We start from the raw sequence: 18462 nt of genomic DNA, 5'->3' as shown, positions 1-18462 counted from the left end.
TATTTGACTGTTTAATTTTAAGTCTTAAGTGAACTCATCATTAAAGAAGGTAAGCTAGGTCGAATAACATGTCTAGGAAGGGCAGCTGCCTTCTTGAGCCCACAAGAAACAGCCTGTGTTAAGCAAAAAAAAGCACTATGCAGAGGTAACGCATAAGATGAAGAGATGCCATTAAGTTCTTATTCTATCTATAACGACAGCTTCCCTGCTAATTCTCAACCATTTCTAGTCTTACAATATTCTCACAGAAGTCTTAGCTTGATCTGCTTTATAATTATTGACATCTGCCAAGAGCTAACTTTTGTCTAACAGCAATTTCCATTTGCCTTTGAATACTCTAGTGGTTGTTGTGGGTTTTTTGGTTTTCAAGAATAGTATGTAAGAACCCAGCCAGAAGGACTGACTCTAATTTTTATATATGTATGTGTATATGGCTGGAAAAACATTAGGTATGCTGTAAAGATGTTTTTAAATGCTGAACTGTAGATATGCACACACAACATACTCTGCAAACAAAATTTTGTGTGTGCACGTCACAAAAGATTTTGAGATTTTAGCCTTACGTTTGCATACCTCTACTAGGAAAGAAAAACATCAAGAGAGAGCAAATCATCCATTGCAAAGAAAATGGCACAATACTTGGTATGATGGATTTTTAAAGCTTTTCAAAATAGACAGCAATGATCTCAGAAGGATGTTTATAACTTGCTTTGGTCTGTTTGACATGATTTTGGACACAGTAAAATTTGCAGTTGGCCACTTAAAATAAGCAGAAAATTAGATCCACAGTCAATTGTTTTAGCCACTAGGTCACCCTCTGAAAAATTTAAAAATCTGCAAAGTGTTTTAAAACTATGCTTTTAATTTTGACATCAAAATACAAAGAAAAAAAAAGAAAACTGTATCTACTGCAATACCTGCTTAGGAAGCCATCATGAATAGCCCTTCCAGTGCTCTTGAATACTCACTGTGACAAATGCTACATGTGCCAAATCCCAGGGCAGTACAAACAAAACTTTGGCCAAAACTATGGCTCCTGAAGTGGCCACAGTGTTTTACGGATGACTTCAGCAGATGCAGTTAGGCCACAGCCGAGTCCTAAAAAGCTATTGTAAATTAATCTGATAGAATGTGTCCAAAGAGCACAGGAGCTTTGTTATTTAAACACAAAGGGGGTAGCATGAGTTCAAACAGATTTTCACTTATAGCCCTAAATTACCATTTGAACGTAAGGCGTATTTCAAAGGTGAAAGACCAGTTTGGTCATCTGCTGCTCTGCATGGCTCTCTACATAGTTAGACACACATCCCAAGTACTACTGCTTTTTACATCTTAGTATTTCTTCAAGGACTCTGTTTATCACCATTTAAAAAAGCGAAGGCTAAGTGTGGGCCGCAGCTGTTTTTCTTGACATTCCTATAGTACCTGCAACTAATTTCAACAGTATGAGACAACAAATCATTCCACTGAGGTCACAGCAGATACAGTTCAAATCCAGTGGCACTGTTTCACAGACTCCTATCAAGGTTTTGGGCAAACAAGTTCCCATGGGGTGCATCAGGGTATGAACTCAGTATGCTGTCTGAGCTCCTCTGCAGCAGTGTTGCATGTGCCTACCCCATGACATGCCACTGAAAATATGAGGCAGCTCATCCATTACTGAGTTAAGTAGTTGGCGTACAGTTCATTTGCATCATGCATAACAGATCGTTTATGCAAAATTAATTGTACAGACTCAAATAAAAGATTTAGAATGGTGACACCATAAATGTGTCACTGGAATAAATCATAACAATGAGACAGTTATTAATATGTAAAAAATACACTCATCAAACTGATGAATATTCTTTCCTTTCTGTCCTTTACCCTTTCATCTACATATTTTCTTACTCTGTGAAGGCCACAGGGAAAAGGTCTGTCTTTTAGTTTTAGCTTAGTACAGCCACATGTTGAAACAGACCACGGACTCGTAAATGCCATAACAACATAAATAAACTGGAACAATTAAAACCATCAGGAAAATATGACATTTCTATCTGTCATTCTCTCATAATTAACACTCTGGTAAAAGCTGATGTAGTGAAGCTCTAAAAGAGATGTAATTTGACTCTCAATTCAACAGACTAATATCTCAGTCATAAACTATCACATGTATCTGAAATATCCATTGAACAGAATTGCAAGTTTTTTACTTGCACTAGTCTATAACATGAAAATCTGGGGGAAAAATACTGTCAAATTATTAGGTGCTTCTCTTTCTGTTTGAAACTGGGCAATTTTTGTTATTTTCTGAAAGCCTATTTGTTTGAAATTATCTGCTAAGTACATATTTATAGTACCTGCTCATTGTATTCTCCTCCTTTCTACTGCCTTCATTTAGGCATTATGTACATTTAGGCATTAGTACAACCTCATGTTGTTTTGACATAAGCAAATTATGCAATATGTCTTTTTGTTTATTCATTCATACCATTTACTAGGTAAGTGTAAACATTAAAAATCAGACTTCTGGTCTGCTATCCCACCAATATTCTAATAATTACTTAAAATGCTGTATTCCATTTAACTCACTTGCTAGAACATTCACAGAAGAGACAAAAATGAAGCAAACTTAAAATGTTCAAATCCTGAATACTGTTTCTGGAAATATTTTTGCTGACCAGTCAAGGAAAGTTTTTCAGGCTGTCTTCAGCCACAAGCCATGTTGGTAAGACAAGAAGGTGCTCTAGTAACAAAATCACAACATTGCTCCAAAGTATTGCCAACAAAGGTCCCCCAGGTAGAAAAATTCTAAGGCCATTCCTTAATTACACGCAATACACAGTCAATTTTACAATTCACTGAAATCAAATGAGCCTCATTCTTCAATCTGTGACATACATTGCTTCAACCTTATAATTGGAAATCTATAGGTTATTCCAGACTTTATATATAAAAGTGGATATTTGAGGCTGACTGGCTATGTTAACAACGAAGTTCATTTTCCACCTGGATATTTTAGAAATACAATTTCCAAAAAAAAATAATTACAACTGTAATTACTGGGTTGCTATTTGCACCTTCCTCCCACTTGGTTATATTCTTAAATTTCAGTTTATTTTCTTTTAATAGACAAAAAAGTGGAATTTAGCCAACTGCTTGCCAGCATTTTGAGAAGCAGCAGCTGCTGCTGACATTCTGTTTTGTTGATATCCTGCAATGAGGGAGTCACTTGGGGTCAGTTTGAGGAAAAGCTAGTTTATGCTGCATGTGGGATTTTTCTGAGCTGTGGGATGAAGGCTGGGGCTGCAGCAAAATTGTACAGCTGAAGGAGGACAAAACAAAGGAAGTTTTGCTATTTTTACTTTAAAAGATAATGCGCTCAATTGTTTTCCCCAAAAGAATGTTTGGTCCCCACAAGAACCACCAGTTCATTGCTCCCAAAGCAGTATCTTTCTGAGACTTCATCTAGGATGTCTGCATAGTTGGATGCAAGATCGGTAAACACATGGCAGCAGAGAATGGAAAACGTTCCAAAACTGCATTTAACTCACAACAAACTTCTCCCTTGTGTGCCCGAGTTTACCCTCTAAAGGTTTTCACAGTCTGTTTGGTCCTGGAGACATCAGCCTAATACCACCTTATATATAAAACATAAATTCCTTGCACTATTTCCTGGGGATTCCTGGGGACCTTCTAGATCAACAGTCAGACCCAGCTGTCACAGTCTGTTTTATAAACGAGACAGCACTACCTTAAGACAACTTAGTCTGCCTATCCATCCATCACCATTTTCACTCTCATACCTATACAAAAACAGTACTGCAACTTTTCCTCTGACACTCCAAGATCTTCGGTTTCCCATTACACTTATTCACAGAAATCAAATCTATTTCTTTCTAAGCCAATATCCTCTTTTAGTTTAATGACTCTTTCTTACCCTTGCTGGTTGTTACCCCACAATTTGTAGTAGCAGTCTGTACCAAATTCTCACTCTCTGTTAGACCAGACAGACAGAGGACGTGTATTTTAGTCTCTAAAACAGCCAGTGCTCAATGCTCAATAGATCACTGACACGTTTGTGTTCTTACTGCTCCTTTTGTGGTCATTTTGTTACTACACTGAGAAAAATAAGCAAATTAAAAAAGTCAAATTTCCTTAACACTCCAAGTATAGTATCAACTTGTTCTAGTATAAGTACACATTGAGTCTGAGAAGTGCTTACAGCCACATTCATGGTGTTGTCTGCCTCAGCTTAGCACATGAGTGGTACTTAACACATCAGGAAAGAGCCCCAATTGACTGCATTCACTCAGAATATCTTTGCAACACCAAGGCTCCTCATAATTTCCATGTAACTGTGTATCTTTTGCCTGGGGTATAACGTCCCTTCCTTTGTAGTGGTCTTTCACCTAACTTGTGTTGCATAGTACCAGCAACAGATTTTTCAGGTAGAAGAACAGATGGCAGGATCTGGTCGGAAATTATTTACTCCTTGTATTTACCAGAGGCGGTGGAAAGCCTCATTCTCTTTGTCCAGGAGAGGAAGTTACAAATTCAGGCCGGCCTGAACTATGATTCATGACACTGCAAGTTGTATTTGGCCATCAGGGTGCACCTTTGGCAATTCTAATACTGGACACAAAGGAAAGCATTCAAATTCTGTCCACCAGGAGTCTGATAAAACATCTGTGCAAGGTGCAAGCCAGAATCCCTGCTGGGATTTGTTCTAGAAACATAAGAAATGGTAAATGTGATGCACAGTGTCCCATTACAGGAAAGTCCAATAACTGGAGAAAAAATGTATTTCTAACTGAAAGGAACTCTTAAGATTAGAGTGTAGGAGGTGCTTGTACAGGAGTTGACTGCTTTACTTTGCAAAAGCACTGAAACCGGGCTTGTAGCCAAATTTCCTTCTATGCACGTTGTCTACCTGCAGATCTTTGCTGCTGAACTGAGTCAGCTATCTAGTCTCCCTGCTAAAGGAAAACTCTCTGAAACAACTGATAGCTTGAAGCTCACTTGCAAACAAACCACAGCACCTTGTGCCCTGGCTATGTCTATCAAGCATCTGACCTGGCAGGAAAATCACATTAACAATGCATGTCTAAAGGCAGGAAAGCTTCAGTGCTTTCCTAAGACACTCAATGTCCTCTACTGCAAGGAGAAATGTGATTTATAGGCTGACAAATGCAGACTTGATTTAGTGTGTCTATGAGAAAATGACCCAGCTTCCAGGTGTTCCTAGGAACTTCCACTTCATATCTATCAAGCTGCCCAGCCTGCTATATATCTTTCCAGATTATCCAGCTGTTGCATACACAATGACATTACAGTGGGATGGAAAATTCTGGCTGATTGCCAGACATTAAGTACAAGCAATGAATGACTTTTCATTTCAATTGCTGTCTCCACTCCTGACTCAAGCATAATTTCTCAGAGATCCTGCCTGTAAATCAGCTGTTAGAAAAACCTGTATGAAATAGTAAGAAAACTAACCTAAGAACTTACAGTATTAGTAAGCAACATCTAAAATTGTATTGTGAAATAATATTAATTTTCTTTTCTATAGCATGAAAGCACATTAAAAACATGAAATAGTCTTGAATGCTATATATGATACTTGTTTTACTTAAGCTTAGGGAAAGACATGCTTGACTAAACACTCTCCTGACTAGAACATTGCAGAACCCATTTGGTATTGATGATTTACATGCCACACTGCCATACTGAGATAACCAAAGGAGTTGTACTGGGGCTACACTCTCTGGAAAATATTTCCCTTGCTAATTCATTTGTAGTCATTTTCTTCGAATATTACATCAAAACGTGGAAATAATATAATGCCCTTAAAGAGGATTGGACACTGTGTTCTTGGATTTTTTAATTGAATCAATTCAAATTTCTCCTGAAACTGTTGGTGGGAGGTACCTCCTTATTTCTCTTATTCAGGATGCACTTTAAAGGTTTTAATAGAACCCACAGAAACCACTCCCAAATAATTTTTAAATTGCATTCTAAAATGCACAAAATATTTGCAAAACAGAAGTGATTGTGTAACATCATCAAATATTGTCCACCTTCAGCAGTATACCACACACATATACAAATATAAAGACTTTCCAGTCATTTTGCTGACCTAGTTCTTCATACTTATGCAGTGTAGGAATATATGTCTTGGCACATAATAGCCTACGATCTTTTTAGTGGAAACCAGAGACCACAATTTCCAGCCCCAACTATTAAACTCAGCAAAATGCCATATTGTAAAAATAAATTTTTGTGAAAAAAAGGCTTGCGGTCTTAGGTCAGCTCCACTGCATTAACCACTGTTGAAAGAGCAAGACAAGTATTTAAAGAAAGGAGAAGTCTCATATTCATCAACAGACTGTAATTTTAAATTTGATACTGTAAGTGTATAATTATCTTACTGGTGTCCCACGATCTCCTGGCTTCCCTGGTTTTCCACTTGGGCCAGCAACTCCTGGAACTCCTGGGGCACCCTACAGCAGAAGACATGTAAAGTGAATTGTGGAAATCCACAACTGCCTAAGTGCTAATAAGAAATATGTTGCTGTGTTGTGTGCAAAGCAATACTGAAAATTACTCCTATCAGGTTTCTTTTCTGTTAGGTACATATCAGACTTGAAAATTTTCCTCTGGAAAAATTTTTTTGTTTCTTCATGGAAATGTGTCCTTTTACATAACACCACAGTTTAACAGGTATTTCTGAATCTAAAGATGGAGAGAGTGATTTTGGTATCACTTTTAATGACAAATTCCTGAAGAAGTACCAGACAGTCTGCCCTTCTAACTTCATCTAGCAGGTCTGTAATCCATGTAAAAGTCCACAAGAAATCCGTAAAAGTCATTCTAGTGATACTAGATACATATGAACAAATAAAAGACCAGTGTTAGGTTATGTGATAAAAGGTCATCTGCACATCCACAAAGAAGCACAAGAAAGACAACTGTGTGGGAGTGGGATCAGCCTAAATAATACCGTGCTCTAGCAACTCCTGTCTATATAAATATCATGGTGTAAATGTGTGCTCTGTGTGCATGGGCCTACTGGGAATACATCTTCCATCTTGCTACTAGTTGGACCTGGTAACATCAAGCTGCATCAACTTGCCTATCTCAGGCAGTCTGATCCAGTATATGTTTTTCTCCAAAACCAACACCTTTTCTATCATGGTCCCACAAAATACAACAAAGTAGCTTTTTAAGCAAAAACTAATCCTCAGATACTCACCAAGAAAACTTGTATTAACAGTGGGTTTTTTTCACCAGACTACAAGTATTGAGCTTATTTGTTTCAGTAGACCTAGCTATGCATTTGAAGATTATGGCTAAAAATCCAGGTTATTCCTTTACTCTTCCTTTATTTACACAGGCAGAATCAGTTTTAAAATACTCTTATGAATGCTTGCGAATACAGGCTTTATGCAGCTGTCTGCTCACATTTTACTGACAGTTTCCCAGATCTGTTTAGGATATTAAACGAAGGATCCATTTCATATTTGACAGAAACTGAAAATGTCAATGCAGCTCTTTCTTGGCTCAGGTCTTTTGTTTCAAGAGCATATCAAAGAAAATATTATATTTACCGCTGGTCCTGGTGGGCCTCTGGGACCTGTGGGCCCATCTTTTCCTGTGAAACCCTATTCAAAATCAAAAGCATGAGTACAGATTAATTTAAGACTGTAGCCTGATTAAAATGGCCTTTAATATTATGCAATTGCAATACTCTGGTTTATTCTAGCACGTATTTCAAAACATATCTACAATGTATGTTTATAAAAATAGCTATCACAATACTGGAGCAGACCATAGAGCAATAAGCTTCAGCCGATGTAGAAGATATTCAGTTGCTGTTAACTGAAGACAGAATGAGTCTCTCTCAACATTTGTAAGAAAAAGAATTGTTGTCCTATTCCAGAGGAGCAAGATCTCCCTATTTGCTGTTCTCTCACTCACAGGTTAGCTGGAAAATCTGAGGTTTCTACTTAAATGAATAATAACCTCCCTCTCAGATACTTCTCCTGCAAGAAGCGATGCTGAGAAATCCCATTTCAGTAATCTGGCATAGCATTCACAAATCAGCGTTGATGACCCACTAATTACCAATCCAATGGTATGTTCTTTGGCAACTGGCTATCACATGGTGGTCTGTTTTCATTTCTGGCTATCAACTCCTACTAAAGGATGACTATAAATGCATATATGAGCTATTAATTTTGACTGTAAAGGTAATTCATTTCTTCAATCATCTCAGAGGTGATATGCCACTGTGAAGACAAAAGAGATTTACTTAGCTGACCCCAAATTAAAAGTAAGGGATTGCAACAACTCCACAAAGAAATGCCTGTGTGCATGCCCTTCATTATGAAGACATTTCAGAATCCCCCATAGAAAGAAAAGTGCTTAGATCCAGATAGCCAATAGTTAAGGAGCAAACTTGACCTTCACAGTAAGAATGGCATAGAGATTCTTTACAGATATAACATCTCTATGGGTGCAGACATCTGAAAACCTAGTTGGGAAGAGAGCAGCACGATTTTTATGGAACCTATCTGGCTAGCCAATGCTATCTGGGGAGGTTTGAAAATAGAAAGATATGATAAAGAAGGGGGAGAAACCCCACAAAAAACCCAAACAAACAAACAAAAAAAAAAGCCAAAACCACATTACTTGGTCTTTTCACAAGATAAACTGAGAAAACCTTACCCTTTCTCCAGGAGGTCCCATTGGGCCAGGTGGACCAGGTAAACCTGGGGTTCCCTAGAAGGAAGAGGAATTATAAGCTCTATCCATGAAAGAACACCATTGTTATGCTAATCACCCCAGTATATATGCACACATTTAAATATTTAACTGCCTTCAATGTTGCTTTTTGGCATTTACAAATACAAAATGAACCTTTCGAAAAAAACATACATCATACAAGAGTCTTTACCCAACTCTACTTTTAACTTTTATTTCCTTACCAGCCCATAATTCAACTTCAAAAATAATTTTCAGTACTGTTTCCATAAAACAGATATATCTGGTTTATTGCCTTTACAAGCATAACTTACAGATGTTAGCTAATCCTTTAACATGTGGTGCTAAAGCCTAGCTGCAGCCATCAATCAGAGTGTATCTAAAGAAAAAAAAATAGACTCTTCTTTTATCATTCTTTTCCTCCTACTGTTCTATTTTTTTAACATTCTGCTCCTTTATTGTGCACATTCTAAATTTTTTGTTTCTGTTCCTTGTAGCTTCTGGGTAAAGAATAAATCCTAAAATTAAACACACTACATTACAGGACATTCAGGAATAATTTCATTCAACACTCTGTAGGATCAGTACCATTGCTGTAGGAACTGGTATTCAGCAGCCTTGTATCATGTTGTCATGTTCTACCCTGTTTTCTGTCTAATCTCACCATGCATGAAAATGTAGCATTGCTTTCTACAGGGCATTACAATTCCCTAAATGTATATTACTCAGGATTGTAGGAACTAATAAAGCCGGTAAAGAATTCAAGGCCCTTGGTCCATGACTGACCTTATCTGATATATGAAACTAAATGAAAACACCACCATCTGAGCATCTCCCATACTGTCTTTATATCCCCAGTAAACTCAAGGACAATATAGTAACCAAGGAATATTACATCACCACATCTACAGATTAAAATCCTTAGATTATCCAAATCTGGCTGATTTTATTTTTTCTCCTCAAAACCTAATCCTAATTTACAATATGGAAACCTGCAAGTAAGTGAAATTTAATATTGCTTTCTTCTTTCAGAAAGCATAAAATTGACTTCCCAAGACGATTTGACTTCCAAAAGTAGAAAGCAATCAATTAGACAACATTGCTGTAAAGGAGTTCAGCGAATGTTTTCCAACCTTTACCTTAGGAAGACATTTAATGCAGGTGGTCAGAAGTTGAGGAACCTTCCTGGGGGTTATCAGTGTACTTTCCCTAATCCAATGGTCCATCCCTGTGCATTCACAACTGTCCAGGCAGACATTTGGCTTGACTTAGTACAGCTGTTCTTTCACTTTTGCTGTTATGAATTGTTTACTATTTCTTAAACTTCAAATTCCCAAGTGTAAGATAATTATGTTTCCAAAACTGTTGCTTAGGAAGGTATGAAAATAGCCCATGCCTCCTAGTGATGTCAAAGAAAACTGTCCAGCAGCCAACCTACATCAGGAACAGTGTAAAATGACATTATGTTGTCTAAGTGTCAACTTACCGATCTCCCTGGTAGTCCAGGCTGGCCAGCATCACCTTTCATTCCTTGACGACCCTATAATTTTCATTAATGATTGTTAGAGATTCTGAATGACAGAACAGATCAGCAAAATAATTAACTTGTGTAAATGGACACAAAATATTTCCTGCAAGATACTTAAATTAAGGAATCCATAAGTCAACTATGCATTATGAAATAAATCAGGATACATACATGTCTTAATTGAGACAATACTGATCATCTCACAAACATTTGCAAATGCAGGGTAACTGGTTGACATTATATCAAAAACATGAGCAAGCAGACATTTGAAGGGGGCCCATATTTTGATAAGGAAGTGATGGACTTTTCAGTAAGAGAGACTGATAGCAATGTCTTCACAAACAGGAAAGCAGAGAAGAGTTACATGTTTTCTCCCAACCTCCCTTGTCTTTCTCAACTAGTCAATGGAGCTATATACACTCAGAAAAGGTAAAACCTTTTTCTTTCTAAAGTATCACTATTTTTCTCTAACCCATCATCTAAAAGGCATTACACACTTCCAGGACATAAGGTGTAGGACCATAATAAAGAAGCAAAGTATTGCCTTTCACAACTAGCTGGCATTCCACATACACTACAGCACTGTAGTATAAATGCACAGCCTAAATCCACATGAGTTAAATTTGACAATACAGTATTTATTTTCCACAGTGGCTGGTGTGGTAACCCAGCATGAATAACTGTTGATGTCACACACATAATCAAACAACTTACAAACATAGCCTGCCAATGTGAATTGCAATTGCTATGAAAAATGATTTTTTTCTAACTTATTGTTAACTAATGAGAAATTCCACCAAAGCTGGTGTTTTCATTCTTCAGAGGTTTTCAAACGGAATGTGACAAATAAATGTATTTATCATATTCCACATGTAAAGGGAATGTGTTTGGCCTTTCTTGCTGCTTGGCACCTCTAGGTCATCTTCATGAAGTTTCTCTTCCCAGTATATAACAAAAAAATGAAAAGCATCTACACTGTACAACAAAACCTTTCTACTTTGTCCTAACAGAAAAGAAGGTTTACCTAATGTCTATCTTAAAGAACATTTTGTTTTCCATTTCCCAAATTACATTATAAACTTAAAAGGTAACCAGTTTCAAATGTGAAATGAGACAGCATGCAATCAGACACCAATTCTGATTATTTTTCCATAAACTATATTTTAATCGAAGACTTCATACAAAAAAGCTCCTGCTTTATTAAAAATCAAGCTAATCCTAAACAGCAAACACCAAAATTATATTCCTGCTTTTGGGGTGATTATGGCAAAAGCAGTCTTAATACATTCAGAATTTAGATAAAGGGTTATCTATGTTATCTGCTATAACAAAGAAAAACAGAATCTGGTGGAGCTTCATCAGTGTTAATAGAGTTACTCTGGCTTTGTAGATATGCACATGAAATCAGAAGTAGCCTCTCACTAAAATATGTATGCTGCTGCCAAGACAGCCCCCTAGGAATGACAGCTGTTTTGTATGCCTAGCTATAGGCACCCATTGCCTCTCTGAACTTTCAGCTACTGATTTAAGCTCAGGAAATAGTTGGACATGTAACTGTGATGAAGCCTTCAGAGTAATATTGCATGCAATCCTTACAGAAAAGATCTAAGACTAAAATCAACATAGCACAATATACACAATTACAACATTTAGACTCTGTCCCTTCACAGGCATCCCATGAGCACACATAACATTCAGGATAAAAAATGCTATCGTCTTGAAAGAGACTTGCTTCATAATACTACTGCATTGCGGGGAAAACTGAATGTTAGGACAAAGCTGCCACCCTCTTTCCAAGACCACCATCCCCGTGGACAGCTCTGACTCCAAACACATTGCCACTTGCATTCAGAATGGTCACTCACCGGTTCACCTGGGATTGACAGCCCGTTGGGGCCCTGTGGACCTGGGGGACCTTGAGGGCCAGGAGGACCTGTCTCACCACGAGGACCAGGTGGCCCCTTAAAGCAGAAAATTAAAACAGATTGTGAATGACAACCCTTTCTTAGATCTGTAATGCAAAATCTTTTGTGTTAATATATTAAGTTAGAAGCGTGGAGACACATTTAATGCTTAGAACAACTGTGGAAACAGTTATTCAAGTGGCATATCCTTTCATAAGCTGTTCTCTGATTCATGTTGGCAGTCTCAGGTCAATACACGCCTTCTGGCAGTGTTAATTAGAACTATAACTGTTTCCTCTGTACAGAAGAAAGGACAACAATGCTGCAGAGGATGTATTAACACCCTGATGTATGTACTCTAGTTTCCTGACATGCAGTCAATGCCTTCGAGGCTACATATATACATAGGCTGTGTATATATAGTCTCAAATAGGTAGGCTGCACATAAACAACATGTAGGAATATTTCCAAGTAAATTTTTAATCTCCATTCTTAGCTCAGCATAAAACTAAGCATACACACTTTCATTCAGGTAAGCATGTAGCAACATTATAGAAACATTCCAGAAAGATACTTACAGATGATCCAGTCAAACCCCTTTCACCTCTAGGACCTTTAGCACCTGGGCCACCCTAAATTAATATTTGGAAATAAAACATATTTCATACAGGGAAAGCAAGGGAACATCATACTGGTATGCGTTATGAAACATTTTTATCAAACTTTTACTGAAAGCCCGAAGTTTTGAGGTGTATAGATCACACTGCTAAAAAGATTACTAGAATAAAAGATGCATCAGAAACTCAAGTAAGCCACATCAGCTTCAACCTTGCTAACTCAACCCATGAAAAATTATTGTCATTTTTTTCTCTGCAGATGCAAACTTCTTCAATTTATATTAATCAAAATCTCTGGACACCTCTCCAGTAGACTGCCAGACAACTTAACTGGGCTTCAGATTTCTCATGCATTTTTGATAGCTCCAAAATAGAAGGACTACTGGGCTGAGTATAACTCCTTTATACTGAAAGCAATTGGTAAGAGCATATCCATTCCATAGATTACTATCTCTCCACATAAAGAAAGAGGCTAACTAATTTATTTCCCTGACAGAGTAAAAAAATCTTTCCTTGGAGTGAAATCCTGACTCTGTATTCAGGGAAAATATTTGCACAGTCCATTAAAAATATCTTGTACATGAAGTGCAAGACAGCTGAGATGGGGCCAGTTTCTTTCAACCTATCATACAATGAGGAGCTATTCACAGTGATCACGTTGGAAATATGGGAAACAGATTATTATATAAACAAGTAGCGGTGGTACATGTTGATAGAAACTATCTCTCTGACTGACCTTTGCTTCACAAAACCACAGATCAACACAAAACTACTTCCATTATTTTAAAAATCAGAAAATCTGTCTATGGCGAATAGTTTCTTACGGCTGGTCCAGGGGGCCCTGGAGGTCCCACGCTGTCTTGAGTACAGGTACAAGCATTTGGAAGAGCTGGGCATTTTGCTTCATCTCTCTGAAAATTTAATCACAACTGTTACTGTCCTTTTAAAGATAAGTACTTGGTGGCAGCATACTTTTCTAGAACAATAACAGCAAGGCTCTATTATCCTGTTTGCAAGTACAAGTCAAACTCACAGCTAAACAGGCGTTTCCAAATGTTTCTACAGAATGTTTCACATTTTTAGCACATTTTCTCTGCGAGCTATACAGGACACTAACAACAGAGGCACAGGCAAAATCAGATTCACATGCAGTTTCTGTTGTTCTAATAGTTATACCCATTATACAATCAGCTTGAACTGACAAAGAATAGTTACTTTTGGAATGCCATTCTAAGAATAGATTAAATTAAAAAATAACATAGCTATTCCATTCATAATACCTATGATCTTAAATATCACTGAAATACAAAATATTAATGACATTTTTTCCACCATTCCTAAGGCAGTCAGTTCTAGCACATTACAATTTTTCTACCTCAGACACAAAACTGAAATGCATTGCTGTTCACTGGCTGCTCTGACAACTGTGATTTAGATATGTTGTCAGTATGAGGTATAATACCGGGCTAATAATGATATTGTTAAATTTGCTATTAGTAATGATTTTCTGAATAGCCTCTGGTTCATTTATACTTACCATAGAAGGAAGATCACAGCATCTGTCTCTGCTAGTCCAAACTGGACTGCATACAATGTCAAAATTCTGGATTTCTAACTGTAAAAGAAAGGAGGACTCTTGAAAGATACTAAAGATGTTATTTATGAAATCTAGTGGCATTATCATTAAAAATTACTCATCAAACTATTTATTTCTAATATAGCTAACATCTTTCAGACTTTCTTTTTTTGACACTGACAAAAGCATGATTTTAAAATAATACAAAATTGAAAACAAAGCTTGTGTAAGGCTCTAAGAACTTCAAGCACTGATGCTTGCTCTTGTTCTGGGGCAAAAAGTAACTAAATTAAGTGAATGAATAAATATTTTTCAATACTTAATGAATAATACTCGTGAACTTATGCATATATATATGATGAATAATACTTATGATGAACAATCAAATGATTGCCTGTGCTGTGCACTTCAACATGAAATCTGGCTCAATAACATTTGGACCACTTCTAAAGACTGCAGTCCTTGGGTCATATATTAATTCAGATTCATGTATGAAACTTTCCACTGACATTAGCAGGGAAATCTTCTGCAGAAAAGCTGAAACTGAGACTTTAGGTAGACTGTACGGTAAAAGCAGTTTCCTCTCTTTTTTTCATCCCAAGAGCTATGATCCTATAGTTTGATACATACAACCAAACATCTGGTGGTGAGCACAAAGAATCTTCTTCAGGTGTTAGGGTTTGCATAGATGGGTCAGATTGCAAACCTAAGTCTTCTAATATGAAGCCCAGGTAAAAGCATTTATTACGTATTAAGTATAGTTCATCCACCAAGATAATTGATGTGCCCTTCATAGCAGCAGCCACTTTTACATTATAGGTTTATAGATCATAAACTTAGCAGAGATTACCCTGATCACCCAGTACAAGACAGCCCATAGCACTTGCCAGAAGTAAAATCTGTTCACTAGAAAACATATTTTAGGCAAACAATCTTTATTTAAAGGTTTCCAATGATTGAAAATCCACTGTAAATGGTTCCAATGACTAACTGCTCTCCCTTTCAGAAGAAAAACGTTTATGCTCATTTGAATTTATGTAACTGCAACTTTCTGGTATTGGATTTTTGTTCTGGCAGTTCTGGTAGAAAGAGAAGTTATTAAGACCAAACTTGTTAGTTAAGTATATTGGGTCTTGCAGTACAGGCATTTCAAAGCTTTGGATGTAATACTGAATATTTAGTAATCCTTAATCTCTAATCTCTTTACTCAGAAAATTTCAAGGGCTTGCATTAATGAATGGATTAATCTTTATCGCTTACAGTTGCTGATCTCCGGTCACCTTTTAGAAGTTTCCCAAGTATTTCATAGCCATCAGTTGTCATGTTCCCAGCCTCCTTAATTGGTTTTTCCAGTATTTCACTGCAGTCAATGTAAATCTTAACATTTGATGAAGTTACAACAATATGGACCTGAAAAAAAGTTTAACATAGTATTTAGGAAAGGCACATAGGCATATTTATTTTAATACTTTAACAGTATTTCGCTGTTTAGGTAACACAATTTTAAATTTTCTTCCTAGTAATCCTGCTTTACTTTCAACTGGTGGAAAAATTCAAACTCAGGGAAACTCTATGATATAAGTAACCTCTTTAAAATATGTTGAAGGTCAGTGAGATGAATACACAAGCACAGCTAAGAAGTACTATTTAGTGTAATAGTTGAATTACAATGATCTGTTTAAAAAGGCTTGCCTGAAAATTGCTTTAAGATGGAATAGAAGTAAAAAACAAAAAGAATTATTGAGAGGAAGTGAATATAAGCTCTGCTTGTCCTCTTCTGATGGCTGGGACCACACAAGAGGTTTATGAGTCTGTGACTGCCCACTGGCTAATAGACTCTGTCTGTAGTTCAGAGACTGGATTGTTTCAGATCCAAAGATCCAGGGTTCAGTTTCCACAGATGACTCAACCCGAGGCATTAGTTGCATTGAGATACAGGAAGTGAGCAGAGAAGCCTGCCCAGAAAAAGACAACATAATGGAAGATGCAACAGAGAAATTTCCATGAGAAAAAAATTGGCTACAAAAACATATGCCAAAATAAGGGGAAACAGGGAAGAGGAGGAAGAGATTAATTACTGGAAATAAGAGAAACTTAGAAGGGAGAAAAGAATGACTGTGACAGAGGGAGAATATGTTTACCAGGAGAAGAGAATGAAGTGTTTGGGAAAAACACAGTAAACCTTAAACAGAAGAACAAACAAAATTGAAGTGAAGGTTACCATTCCAAAAATTTATAGTACATACGACTAATGTTACACAACTGAATTTCTTACATTTCTATGAAAACAGAAGACATTCATGAGCCTCCAAGAAAGAAAAACGTGTGTGACATTTTAGTAAATCTAATATGCATCTGAGGGAAGAACATCTTAAGGCAACAGAAATATTTCAGTGGCTTTACATACCTTACATACTGCACATATTTATATACAACATTATAAGAACTATGTAATTGTTGAAATAGCACCACAGTAAGATCAGCAGCAAAGAATCCTTGAAGTATGTATTTATGTTTTAAAGCTTCTGTTATCACAGTACATAACCCTTCAAAACCATATTGTTATTTGATGACTGCTTAAAAACTGCCATAAAGTTGAAACAAAGATTTCCTTAAATGTCCTGAGTCAACAAGTGCCTGAACAATCTCCTGAGAATTCATTCTTTTTTTCCATGTTAAATATTTTCCCATGTGGAGTTGTCTCCAAGGCATCAGCATAGCTTATCTAAAACTCTTTAAACATTGTGTGCTTATGCTTTATATAATTTGAATTAAGGCTTTTGAAACTGCCCCCATTTTTTGTCATTTGAAATTCAGTTGTCATCACAATTAAGTTCTCGGTGCTGTGTATACAAGTGGGTTTTTAATTAACATTCCCAATATCATTCATTGACCAAATAAAAAAATAATGGAAAGATAACTGAGTGTGTGCAAAGCATAGTTTGGTATTGCATACCAAAATTTCCACAAAATAAAATAAGCGCTATGCCAAAACTTAAATTAATTGTCATTTACACATCGTATTCTCAGTCATTTGATTATATGACTGAATGTTACACATTAACCAATGCATCAAACACTTTAAACTCATCACAGATGTAGTTCCCTAATTCTGAAAGACACCTAACATGTAAGTCCTTTTACTGGAATGCTAAGTATCTGTCACAATTTAAATAAAGTAAATGATATCTGCATAGCAAATTTATATTTCTGCATTTTCAGTTGCACACAGAACTTTGGAGAGGGGAATCTATACCAGAATGCTGAAAGGGACTATCAATGTGAAAATGTTCAAACAGCAATGACTGCTGAGCATCGCCTTTCCTTCCAAAGAAGTGATCCCAGCAACCAAAAATAAGCAGAACTCCCCCAAGTCATTGACTCCGTCAGCTAACGGATGATTTAATGCCAGCTCTGAATTCCAGCCTGAATCTCATAGCCCAGGAATAAATCTAATAAAAGTAGGCATCTAGTGTTTAAAAAAAATAAAATATCTCCGTATTCAGTCCTGCTACATTTTGTTTTCAACAAAATGTTAACAGAAACTTTCTCTTCAATTTCTAATGCACCAATACATAGCATCACTTCTGACAATTTCCAGTGCCAGAAGGCACTGAGGTTTTAAGAAAACATACTTTAATCTTTCCTCTCTGGACCCTTTCTAAGATACAGTTTGGTGGTGTTCTGATCTGCTGCTAAATGAACCACATCAACAAGCTAAGCAAACTGTTATCCCATATGTACATCAGCAGAAAGACATACACTCATTATCAAATTTCCTGTGGCTAGCTACTGCAAAACTGCAATCTAAAAGGAAGTCTAGCGTGGTAGGAACAAGAAAGTAGAAGTCGTCTGTCTCTCCAAAACATTCAATTATAAATTTAATGACTGTCTCAGGCAGTCAGGATTTTTCCTATGGGACTTGCCAGATTCAACAGCTTTCACCATAGCTATGCTACCCAAAGTGTTCCAGTATGCCAAAGTAAATTTCCCTGCACAGTTAGGTGTAGTTAACTGTGCTTCACTGAATGAGCCAGTAAGTCATCGAATGAAAGCCACAAAAATGTTTGATATTTTGGAAAACATCTCCTT

The 18462-nt window shown here is 36.8% G+C and overlaps 1 protein-coding gene across 1 annotated transcript in view; it reads right to left on the bottom strand.

The window, feature by feature from the left end:
* Window positions 1-18462, bottom strand: part of COL12A1 (collagen type XII alpha 1 chain) — a 106066-nt gene that overhangs the window by 8127 nt on the left and 79477 nt on the right. Inside the window, 9 exon segments of the mRNA XM_040598161.1 lie at window positions 6411-6482; window positions 7590-7643; window positions 8710-8763; window positions 10232-10285; window positions 12139-12234; window positions 12756-12809; window positions 13619-13705; window positions 14332-14409; window positions 15631-15780. Coding sequence (XP_040454095.1) covers window positions 6411-6482; window positions 7590-7643; window positions 8710-8763; window positions 10232-10285; window positions 12139-12234; window positions 12756-12809; window positions 13619-13705; window positions 14332-14409; window positions 15631-15780 — 699 coding nt within the window.

The sequence above is a fragment of the Falco naumanni genome, chromosome 6, assembly GCF_017639655.2.
Source record: "Falco naumanni isolate bFalNau1 chromosome 6, bFalNau1.pat, whole genome shotgun sequence".
Taxonomy (NCBI): Eukaryota; Metazoa; Chordata; class Aves; order Falconiformes; family Falconidae; genus Falco; species Falco naumanni.
Note: the sequence above shows the minus strand (reverse complement) of the source record. Positions and strands in the feature narration are given on the sequence as shown.